Source organism: Ostrea edulis, chromosome 4 (genome assembly GCF_947568905.1).
Source record: "Ostrea edulis chromosome 4, xbOstEdul1.1, whole genome shotgun sequence".
Lineage (NCBI taxonomy): Eukaryota > Metazoa > Mollusca > Bivalvia > Ostreida > Ostreidae > Ostrea > Ostrea edulis.
The window spans coordinates 43217400-43229899 of record NC_079167.1 but is presented as its reverse complement, the minus strand read 5'-3'; the positions used below and the strand labels follow the sequence as shown (position 1 = coordinate 43229899).

Here is a 12500-nt window from a genome sequence, read left to right as displayed (position 1 = left end):
TGTTGTTTATTGTGTGATATATACATACTGTTGTCTATTGTGTGATATATACATACTGTTGTCTATTGTGTGATATATACACACTGTTGTCTATTGTGTGACTATATACATACTGTTGTCTATTGTGTGACATATACATACTGTTGTCTATTGTGTGATATATACATACTGTTGTTTATTGTGTTATATATACATACTGTTGTCTATTGTGTTATATATACATACTGTTGTCTATTGTGTGATATATACATACTATTGTCTATTGTGTGATATATACATACTGTTGTCTATTGTGTGATGTATACATACTGTTGTCTATTGTGTGGTATATACATACTGTTGTTTATTGTGTGATATATACATACTGTTGTCTATTGTGTTATATATACATACTGTTGTTTATTGTGTGGTATATACATACTATTGTCTATTGTGTTATGTATACATACTGTTGTCTATTGTGTGGTATATACATACTGTTGTCTATTGTGTGGTATATACATACTGTTGTCTATTGTGTGATATATACATACTGTTGTCTATTGTGTGGTATATACATACTGTTGTCTATTGTGTGATATATACATACTGTTGTCTATTGTGTGGTATACACATACTGTTGTCTATTGTGTGATATATACATACTATTGTCTATTGTGTGATATATACATACTGTTGTTTATTGTGTGGTATATACATACTTTGCTGTCCAGTCCGTGCGTCCATGCCCATGTGTGGTGGTGCCTACTGGCTGCCGATAACCTGCCGAGTTTTTGTTATTTATTGATAAGGGAGCTGGCTGTGCTCTCTTCCAGTTTACAGGCGGGTAATCTACATCAAAATGGACAACCATTTAATTCAAGTTTCCACAAATAAAGACACATATTACTTTGACATTTTGGTAACACTAAAGAATTGTGAGCTTAAATAATTACGGCAGATCATGATTACCTGCACATCATGTGACATGTGTATGCTGCAGCAAATGAAAAACTACCCAATAGATTCATTTTGTTAAGCATGGTATTTATTTATTTTTTTTGGTATAAATTCAAGTTTTATTTACTTGTAAGCAGATGGTAATATATTCTGAAAGAAAAACATGGTAATATATATGTTTATTATATACCCATCAATGTTTTGTTTTTTGATACTGTGAATTTCACAGAGTGTGATCCGATTTTCCTGATCACCACACTGTGGTTTTCTGATTCCATATCAGTATCCTCTGAAACTGATAACGTCAATGACGTCACAATGCATTAACACAACGTTTTTGTGGAAAATATCGACTGCGTCACAAACAAAACTGCTTACACAAAATATAATTTCACTGTATGTCTGTGTTTTTGATAATTTGGATTACATTTATTATCTTTATTATCTTATAAATATGGATTTAAACATTCATGCATAAGGGGTATATAATAAATTGATTATTACTACAGTAACTTGATACAAAGAGTCGGATCACGTCGAGTTAACAGGTGCGGATCATCAGATCAAACTTGGCATCTTGTGTGATCTGATGATCCGTGCCTGTCAACTCGACACGATCCGATTCTTCGGATCAAGTTACTGTGGTAATATATATGTATACAGTACATAGTACTCATGCAACATATCATACACTTATAAACTCATAAGCTCAATATAAGGGACATAACTCGACTTCTACATATACTAACTTGAGCCACCTTTGGTATTGGACAAAAATGAAGGAACATAGCCAGCATTATCAGCATTGTTTCTGGTATTGTAACTACTAGGCCCCGCACCTGGCAAACATAAAAAATTTAAAAAAGGTAAACACTTATACATGTGAAATCAATGTTATTCAAGAAATAAATTCCAGGTTCGAAAACGTATGAAGTTATGAACTGCAGTGCTGGCGTAGTACTTCATGAAAAGTAAGCTGGTGCCAAGTGTTGCTGTTCGTACCCTCGTGTATTTTTTAAAAATGAAGTTTATTTGTTTTTTATTTACACTTTTATTTCTGTCAAGAATTCCCAATTGTTAAAGTAGTCGTACTACATTTATCAGGTTCATACACACATTGTTCACATTCATCTAGAAATGGTTATCATTTCAATTGGTAAAGATATCAAATGTAAGAACACTAGAAATGTAAATACATGTAAATGGCAACATCTGCTTGTTAACATGTTAAAAGTCTTACCTAGATTGTTATTTTTAGCTCCTACACTGGGCAATGCCCCCAGAGAGGGTTTTCCTAATGGAGAGTTCCACATACTGTTGGGGCTGTCTTTCTTGGCACTGTTTCGTGGGTTTATACCTATCAAGATAATTGTTTTCAAACAGATTATTTCAATCTTATAATGTAATTCTAAATTCTTGGTACTTGTAAGTGGGACTGCAATGTCCAGTACATTATGTGTTGAGTTATAGGTGTAAAATTCAGAACTTTTTATCCCCTCTTGACTACAGTGAAATGTTTTAAACATAAACAAGCCATGGATCAAACATAAACAAGCCATGGATCAAACATACCAAGCCATGGATCAAACATACCAAGCCATGGATCAAACATACCAAGCCATGGATCAAACATAATAAGCCATGGATCAAACATACCAAGCCATGGATCAAACATACCAAGCCATGGATCAAACATAATAAGCCATGTCAAATCCCTAAAATTAGTGAAGTTCAAGGTCCATGACTCTTTTAAAAATATAAGCAAAAACCCAAACTAATACTTCATCTGTAACTCATCGATATAACTTTATGTATAAATTTTCAATTCAATTGCTGCAGGGAAAGCCAAAAAAAAAAAAAAAAAAAAAAGACTAGAAAACTGTCAATGCATGGATGCCCAGGCCTGGAGGTTATAAAACTTTTTAGATCATGTTTTCATACTCAAACTCCGTATTCTAAATCATACTTATACTCAAAAGTGAAGGTTATCAAACTTTTACAAAATCATTCTCATACACAAATGGAGTATATGCTCAAGATTTTTCGAGTATATTTCAGAGCTTGCTCAGAGTTGTACTCAAAACAAACAGGGCTGAGTTTGAGTATGGTAAAAGTTTTATAACGGTAAATAGGGCTCCTGCCTATAGGCAGGTCCCTTAAAAAGGGAGAGAAAAAACCCCGTACAAACGTACGTGGTAAGTGGAAGTGCTGCACTTTTTTAAAGATCATGAACACTGAAGCTAATGATGCTGGATCCATTGACAATGATGTTTAGTTCTTACCTGGCAAGTATCTAGCTTTTCCCATGTAGTGCTGTTTAGCTGAGGAGGCTGACGACCGTCCTGAAGGAATTCTGTTCGCAGGTTTACTAGGTTTCTTCAGAATACTCCTACAACAATGAAGGATGAAAAATATTGTCCCATCATATCTAACTTGTAGGTAAAGTTTTTATCAGTTCATATACCCGTGCTTACCAACAATCCAAATTCCCAATGAAAATAACAGTGCACGTCCTTAATAATCAATGAAAATAATAATGCACGGCTTTAATAATCAATGAAAATAATAGTGCATGTCTTTGATAATCAATGAAAATAATAGTGTGCCTCTTTAGTAATCAATAAGAATAATAGTGAGTGTCTTTAATAATCAATAAAAATAATAGTGCGTGTCTTTAATAATCAATGAAAATAATATTGCACGTCTTTAATAATCAATAAAATTTGAGCATCTTTAATAATCAATAAAAATAATAGTGCGTGTCTTTAATAATCAATAAGAATAATAGTGCAAGTCTTTAATAATCAATAAAAATAATATTGAGCGTCTTTAATAATCAATAAAAATAATAGTGTGCATCTTTAATAATCAATAAAATTTGAGCATCTTTAATAATCAATAAAAATAATAGTGTGCATCTTTAATAATCAATAAAAATAATAGTGCGTGTCTTTAATAATCAATAAAATTTGAGCATCTTTAATAATCAATAAAAATAATAATGCGCGTCTTTAATAATCAATGAAAATTGAGCATCTTTAATAATCTATAAAAATAACATTGCGCGTCTTTAATAATCAATAAAAATGATATTGCGCGTCTTTAATAATCAATAAAAATTGAGCATCTATAATAATCAATGAAAATAATATTGCGCGTCTTTAATAATCAATAAAAATAATATTGCATGTCTTTAATAATCAATAAAATTTGAGCATCTTTTAATAATCAATAAAAATAATAGTGCGTGTCTTTGATAATCAATAAAAATAATAGTGCGTGTCTTTAATAATCAATAAAAATAACATTGCGCGTCTTTGATAATCAATAAAAATAATAGTGCACATCTTTGATAATCAATGAAAATAATAGTGTGCATCTTTAATAATCAATAAAAATAATAGTGTGCGTCTTTAATAATCAATAAAAATAATAATGCGTGTCTTGAATATTCAATAGCTGTGGTGTTTGCACGACAGTACAAACTAATATAGAATAAATTGATACTTACGACAAAAAGTCGTCATCATCGTCAAAATTTTCTTTATTTGAAAAATTCTGCTTCTTGGGTTCAAATTTCGACTTGTTGGCGATAGGAGGAATGATATTTTTTGAGGTATTTTTCTTATGTGAGGTGCCATAATCAAAATCGTCCCAATCATCCCATGTGTCGGAGAGCCCTCCTCCCCATCTTTTACGACCACTGGGTTGCTGCTTCTTCTTCACAGAGATTGCAATGGGCTCCTGATTAAAAGACAAAAACTTCTGTTGTACATGGACAATTAATTAACGCATGTTGTTCAGTTGTACATTGACAGAAACTTCTGTTGTGCATTGACAATTAAAACATGCTTGCAAAAATACTATATTTGATACATTACTCATACATGCCCCTATTAAACATGAAAATTTAAAAAGATTCAACTGTTTAACAAGAACTCCACAAGGCAGGGCATATCCCCTTACAATGAGTGTCTACAAGCTTTTTCGAGTAAGTCCATATTGACCTTGACTTTTCAACCCAAAATCAAAAGGGTTCTACCTCTTGATAAATCTAAAAGTGAAGTATCAAATCAATCCAGTGCAAAATGTGGCCTGTAGAGTGCCTACAAGCTCAGTGTTACACACCCACACACCTGTAGAGTGTTTACAAGCTCTGTGTTACACACTCACACACATATCACACACCTGTAGAGTGTCTACAAGCTCAGTGTTACACACCAACACACATACCACACACCTGTAGAGTGACTACAAGCTCAGTGTTGCACACTCACACATACCTCACACCTGTAGTGTCTACAAGCTCAGTGTTACACACACACACACATATCACACACCTGTAGAGGGTCTACAAGCTCAGTGTTACACACTCACACACACCTGTAGAGTGACTACAAGCTCAGTGTTGCACACTCATACACACACACCTGTAGAGTGTCTACAAGCTCAGTGTTACACACACACCTGTAGAGTAACTACAAGCTCAGTGTTGCACACACACACACACACACACACACACACACACACACACACACCTGTAGAGTGTCTACAAGCTCAGTGTTGCACACACACACACACACACCTGTAGAGTGTCTACAAGCTCAGTGTTACACACACACACACACATATCACACACCTGTAGAGTAACTGCAAGCTCAGTGTTACACACACACACACACTCATACACACACCTGTAGAGTGTCTACAAGCTCAGTGTTGCACACACACACACATATCACACACCTGTAGAGTGACTACAAGCTCAGTGTTACACACACACACACACACACTCATACACACACCTGTAGAGTGACTACAAGCTCAGTGTTGCACACTCATACACAAACTAACGAGTCCGTTACTATATCCCCTCTTGCAATGAATTGTGAGGGGATATTAAACTTAACATAATACAAGGTACGTGTTTATTTTTTTGTTTATTGTTTTATGACCCATTTGAGAATTTTTCACTCCTGTAGAAACATTACAAACTTTATCAAAGTGAAGTTTTAATTCAATGTTAACCTATACATGGTACTCTGAGCCGTAGCAGCGAGGGTTCTCTATCGTGCAAATGCCTAACATGACATGGGACCTGTTTTTAGGGTCATACCCAAAAGACCCATAATGTTGGGTGCTTGACAAAAAGTCAATACCTATTTAAAATCTGATGTTTGATGTGGCACCAGGTTCGAACCTGGACCATCCAGTCAAAGAGAAGGCCCTAGCCACTGCAACCAGTACAATGTATACATAAATCGACGCTGGTTAAAAATATATAGGTGGCGGTAACATTGACTGTTTTTATGACAGAAATAAAGGCATTTCCAGTAATAAAAAAAATAAATAAATGTACAGCCAAAATTTCTCCGCATGAAAGAACGATTTGCTTTATTTTTTTTAATTTTGGTATATGTTACGATGGTACATGGTTCTTACACTTTTGTCAGCAGTCTTAGAAAATCCATACGATGGCTGCATGGGTGAGTTGACAGGTTTGGACTCCACTGGTTTACTGGGGCTAAAGGAATACTTCTCCTCCTGGTACCCGTGGACAGGACTGGGGTTCACAGGGGTCGGGACTTTGTTGGTAACTTGAGGACGATTAGTGACCTGTGTGGTTCCCAGATTCTGTCCGACTTGGAAGTACTGATATCGTAAACTCTGTTCCAAAATAACAAAAACATAATTACCAGCAAACTTTCCATTTCAGTTTCAGCCTTATGGTAAATTCACATTTACAATTGACAAATTTTGGCAACTTTTTTCAACTGAGACCTAAAAAGATCTCTTATGTGATAAGTATTGCATTTACACAGAACAAGATTTCTTTAGTTTGAAAAATGCAATATCATTGTTGACTTCACTCAAAACCCTAACTAGCTGTTGATTTCTCTCTCTAAATACAAACTGACTAGCTGTTGATTTCTCTCTCTAAATACAAACTGACTAGCTGTTGATTTCTTCCTCTAAATACAATTACAAACCTGACTAGCTGTTGGTCTTTTATGTGGGTTCCACAATAACATATCTTTCATCAGATGAAGCGACTCGTTACTGCCATTAGGAATTAAAGTCTTTAAGTTGTTAGCAACACACTGTGGCCATCTGAAGTTCATTGCAGCTGCCAATTTGTAGCCTTCATCCCACTCTTCCTGTTAACAAACCAATCAAATCATTCCTGTTAACAAACCAATCAAATCAGTCCTGTTAACAAACCAATCGAATCATTCAGAAATTGAGAAAACACTCTTGCAAAACATGGTCCAACGATAAAAATTTGTGTTCAATGAAAAATACTGAAAGCTCACTGACAGTATTGTGATACCTTAAGGGGGCATTAACTGTCATTTTGTAACCAAAAATTGATTCAATGAAAATTGCTCTATATCATATATTTCAGTAATAAGGCCATGCCAATTTGTAATCTAGTTCGTCGGATTCGCCGCTTCTATTTGTAACAAATCCAAATTATAATATTATCAAAAAATAATATCCGCCCGCGTGTTCAAAAATATCCGTAAATATTTTTTTTAGTTTTTACAACAAGCGCACAAATAACCTTGATGTATATGCTGACAAATGACAGAAGCGCGGGCTCTCGAGAAATTTCCTAACAGTGTAATACGGTTAAGTTATTCATGATGTCTATCTTAATATGTACGATACTTCATAACACTGGATTGGAAGTTGTTCCTTATGCTGGAATCGAACCGGAAGCCGATGAAACTTTTGAAGCACTATTCGATGCCACTATTTAGAGAACATTGATAGCGTATGATTGATTGTTTGATTAGCCTATATATTGACTGAAGTCTCTCTTGAGAATATTTCACTCACATGAAGACGTTATCATTGCCGGTGAAGGGCTGCAAAATTTAGGCCTATGCTGAGGGATCTTTATCGTGCTACACCTGCTGTGACAAGGATCTCAGTTTTTGCAGTCCTATCTGAAGGACCGCCCCATTTATTCGCCTCTTACAACAAGCAAGGGGTACTGATCGATGACTATTTTAAACTGGACCGACAGTTAACGACAAATTCACAAAAGGTTTGGTGATGTCATATCAAAATTCAAGAAAATGCTCAAAGCGATGCAATGGATATTGCATTTGCAATGAATGTCAAAACTGGATGTGTCCCTAGCAATATGTATATCTCTGAATCGAAAGTTTGTAGAAATGAAACTTAAATAAAATTCTTCAAAAAGACCTTATCAGTTAATGTTGCAAAGTACATGTATTAGGTATAAAGAAAATAAGTCTTTGAAACCTGAAATACTTCTTATTTATTGTAAACTATATCAACAAAGTTGAAAAATATTAAGTTTATGTGATAAACAAATGATATCTGGTGATTTTAGATCTTTATTTTTAGGCACCCGCTTTTTAAATCACACTTAATTCAATTAAAAATATTTATATTTCTTGTATTCGCTCGCCTCATAATTTTTATCTCCAAAATTAAAAATAATATTTGTAAAATAATTTCGCCCTCTCGCCTCACTTTTTTTGTTTGAAAATCCGAAGAACTATTTTACAAATTGGTGTGGCCTAACACAAGTATCTAATTTTTTTAAAAACACTTTTTAACCTTAAAACAGGCACATGGATATGTTTTGGTGATAAATAATTATTGTCTTATATAAGTCAATAATTCTTCCTTATACATTTCTTTACACTAAAAGCAGGTATCTAACGTAGTTTTATTAGGTTTCTCTTGTTTTTGTACAAAATAAATGTTTTTATTAGTCATTAATATATATTCCTTTGCCATTGAGAGATTTTGAGAAAAAAAGTTGCCATATGGGCCTCTTGTTTTTTCCAAATCTCCCAATGGCATAGACATATATATCAAAGGGGCATTAGCTGTGAAAGTGATGCATGGGCCACATTGCTCACCTGAATCACCTTGGTTCATATTTAAAGGTTTTCCCTACATTTAGGCATGTAAAACTTTGATCCCTATTGTGGCCCCAACTTACCCCTGGGGGCCATGATTTTTACAAACTTGAATCTGCACTATGTCGGGAAACTTTCATGTAAATACAAACCATTTATGGTCCAGTGCTTCTTGAGAAGAAGATTGTTCCCTATATATTTGCATGTAAAACTTTGATCCCCTATTGTGGCCCCATCCTACCCCCAGGGGCCATGATTTTTACAAACTTGAATCTGCACTATGTCAGTAAACTTTCATGTATATTTCAGCTCTTCGGGTCCAGTGGTTCTTGAGAAGAATATTTTTAAATCACCCCACCCTATTTTTGCGATTATCTCCCCTTTGAAGGGGACATGGCTCTTCATTTGAACAAACTTGAAAGCCTTTCACCCAAGGATGCTTTTTGCCAAGTTTGGTTGAAATTGGCCAAGTGATTCTGGAGAAGAAGTCGAAAATGTAAAAAGTTTACAGACAGACGGACAAACAGGCGATCAGAAAAGCCTACTTGAGCTTCCAGCTCAGGTGAGCTAAAAAGGTTGCCATCACTTTCACAAAAAAGCCCCTTCAATATATATTCCTATGCCATTGAGAGATTTTGAGAAAAAATGGTTACCATCACTTTCACAGCTAAACCCCTTTAACGAAATATAAACTTGAACTGATGAATTTGAAACCAAAATATTTTTCATCATTTCTCCACAAGAAATTTGATTTTAATCATTCTGTTATATTGAATTAAACTCCATTAACGCTTTGCCTATCACGCCACCTATGACGTAACAGTAACATTTGCTTTCGGCACTGTATGATGACGTTACTCTTTTCCCTACAGCAATTTTGAGTTAATTTGCAAAATTGTGGAATTTTTAACACATTTCCTGACAATGTTTTCCATTGCTATATATTCTTTTAGCTTACCGCGGAGAGTTGTTATCAAAGTTGATATTTTATGACTATCGAAACAGGAGTAGAGGCAATTAAGTAAACGACAAAGATATAGAGCAAAAATTATACAATCATGTGTATACATGCCAACCTTTGACCTCAGGGGGAACAAAAATTGGATAAATATATATTATTTACCTTTTTGGGTGTGCCTAGCACAGAACATATTTTAAATATTTCATCAATTTCTGAGCTTCCTGGAAATAGCGGTCTCAGAGTATACAGTTCTGCCATGATACAGCCCACTGCCCATATATCAATGGGTGAGCTATAACTGGTGGAGCGTAACAAAACCTCGGGAGCTCGGTACCTGAAAGTAAAAGTAGAGAAGTAATCACAGGATATAAACATATAATGCGTCTAATGAAAAGGTAAATACAGAAGAAAGTTGTCGGTGGAGTTTCATTATAACTGTGTGTTGATTGTAATTGTTTATATCATTGCCAGCTATGAAATAACTCAAACATACAATTTATTTCATAATATTTACATTTCCTATGTTTCTGTCGTCAATATCTTTATGAATTGTAATGATAGCCATTCATCATAAACGCAATGCAGTTATGAACAGAATCTTGATGAATGTAACTGCCGGGAATTTTCAACAGAAATGAAATGAAAGCAGAAAGTAACTAAGAAGAATTGTTTTAGCACACTAAAACTGATGTCTCCTCTTCCATTTTCCATAGTTTTTTCAAAACATATTTAAGGATCATCTTTAAAGTGGAAAATTAAGACTTACAGTACATAACATTTGCCTATATTTATATGTGCCTCAAACAAGGAACAGTGTTGTGAACATATGATAGTAAATTAAACTTGCTAACATACTAAATATTGAAGACCTATGTCAAAAGATGAAAAAGTGAAGGTCAGACGAAAAAAAATGCTCCAAAAATTCCGTTATTTGACCTTTACATAAAAGGTCAAGGTCAAAGATCATTAAAAATGGCACATGACACACTGTCTTACTATGGTATACTCACATACCGAATATCAAAGGCCAGTGGCGGATCCTGGAATTGTGGTTACAGGGGGTGTCACTTTATGAGTCAGAGACGGTCCAGGGCGAAGCCCTCCTGGGGTTCCAGGAGGCGAAGCCCCCGGAAGCTTCTGGATTTTACAGATTTTATGTGGCTTGAAATATTTCTCCTATTTAGTCATTTGTACTATTTTCTATCAGTTTTTAAAGGTGAAATTAACAAAATGACCCAAATTTTAACGGTTTTTTGGAAAAAATTAAGTTTTCCCAATAAAGTAATTCAAGAAATCAAAAGATTTTGTCATTTATTTCTCCGGGAGTGGAAGAAATTATAGCTTCTTTTATCGTTTAGTACATTTTCCGAAAAAAGATACCGCGATTTACCTTAAATTTGAAAATTTTAGGGGGGGGTGCGCACCGGCTGCGCCCCCCTCTAAATCCGCCACTGAAGGCCTATGCCAAAACACAAAAAAGTTATGGCTTGGACAAAATTTGTATGAGAAACGAAAGGAGAAGTGGAAGAAGACAATGAAGAAATCACACTATAACAATACAGCCCCCTTCTGTGAAGGAGAGACATAAATATAAGAAATAAATTTCAATTTCAATCTGAGGGGATGAACTGCAAAGCTTCATGCTGGCATACTTTTCATGAAGCACTAATGTGTTTCATGAAGCATGCTGGCGTGCAGCATCACATGTGTCGTTATGTATTTTCAAAACTGAATTATATTTCTCAAACAATTTCCCTAATGTGGTACATTCATAATCTTCATGACTGTCCACATTTCAATTCCATGTTCTTGTCTGATTTGTACAAGGGGCAAGGTTAAGAATGGGTGTTTGTTGAAATTGCCTACCATCGAGTTGAGACGTAGTCTGTGTAGGGTGGCCTTGACCTAATTTCTCGTGCTAATCCAAAGTCCGCAATTTTGACACAATCTGAGCCGGTGCACAGCAGATTTTCTGGTTTTAAATCTCTGTGAAAAAAACCTGCAAGGAAATTATTTTCAGTGGTGTTTCAACCAAAGGTGGTAATCAGATATTGAAAAATATGACAAGATAATGTCTTATATTCTATGTAAGTTTTGAATTGGCCCTCACTTATACATAATTATGATATATTCCCTAACCTGACAAATAATGTTGAATGTCAAATAATATATGTATATGTCAGCATTGTGGATTATCTTACCATGCTTATGCATGAAAGCCAGACCCTGAAAAACCTGGTATATGACATTTCTGATAACAGACTCTGGAAATAACTTGTCCCTGAAAAGATAAGAGGTGAAATATTAAAAATGAGAAGCCATGCACCTACAGGTGTGTTTCTTAACTTGAACTTGATTGGTGTTATTTTTTGTTGTTGTTGCAGTTTTTGACTGATTTTTAAGCTTCATATGTTCCCTCACTAATACTTTGTTTCTGTCGATCTAGTGGGGTGAGGGGACTAGTCAGTTTCAACAAAACTCTTGTGAACATGCACACACAGAGACAAACAATAAAATCAAACATGTCAAGATACTTAAATTCACTAAACCTATTGTAACCCCAAAACATGACAAGTCACTACATCTAATGTACAACCTTAAATTCTCTAAACCTATTACCCCAAAACATGACAAGTCACTACATCTAATGTACACCCTTAAATTCACTAAACCTATTACCCCAAAACATGACAAGT

At 34.7% G+C, this 12500-nt stretch overlaps 1 protein-coding gene across 4 annotated transcripts in view; it reads right to left on the bottom strand.

The window, feature by feature from the left end:
* The window catches only part of LOC125670379 (serine/threonine-protein kinase MAK-like), a 32074-nt gene that overhangs the window by 4096 nt on the left and 15478 nt on the right, over positions 1-12500 (bottom strand). For 3 of the 4 annotated variants that reach the window (XM_056162705.1, XM_048905500.1, XM_048905499.2), the window contains exons 5-14: positions 12006-12085; positions 11671-11803; positions 9967-10138; positions 6930-7097; positions 6382-6606; positions 4451-4683; positions 3222-3328; positions 2180-2296; positions 1689-1778; positions 702-831 (exon numbers count right to left, since the gene is read on the bottom strand). In XM_056162705.1, the coding sequence (XP_056018680.1) occupies positions 702-831; positions 1689-1778; positions 2180-2296; positions 3222-3328; positions 4451-4683; positions 6382-6606; positions 6930-7097; positions 9967-10138; positions 11671-11803; positions 12006-12085 (1455 nt within the window). Of the gene's footprint in view, positions 1-701; positions 832-1688; positions 1779-2179; positions 2297-3221; positions 3329-4450; positions 4684-6381; positions 6607-6929; positions 7098-9966; positions 10139-11670; positions 11804-12003; positions 12086-12500 lie in introns of those variants that run through there. The other variant, XM_048905501.1, reaches the window with a different exon arrangement.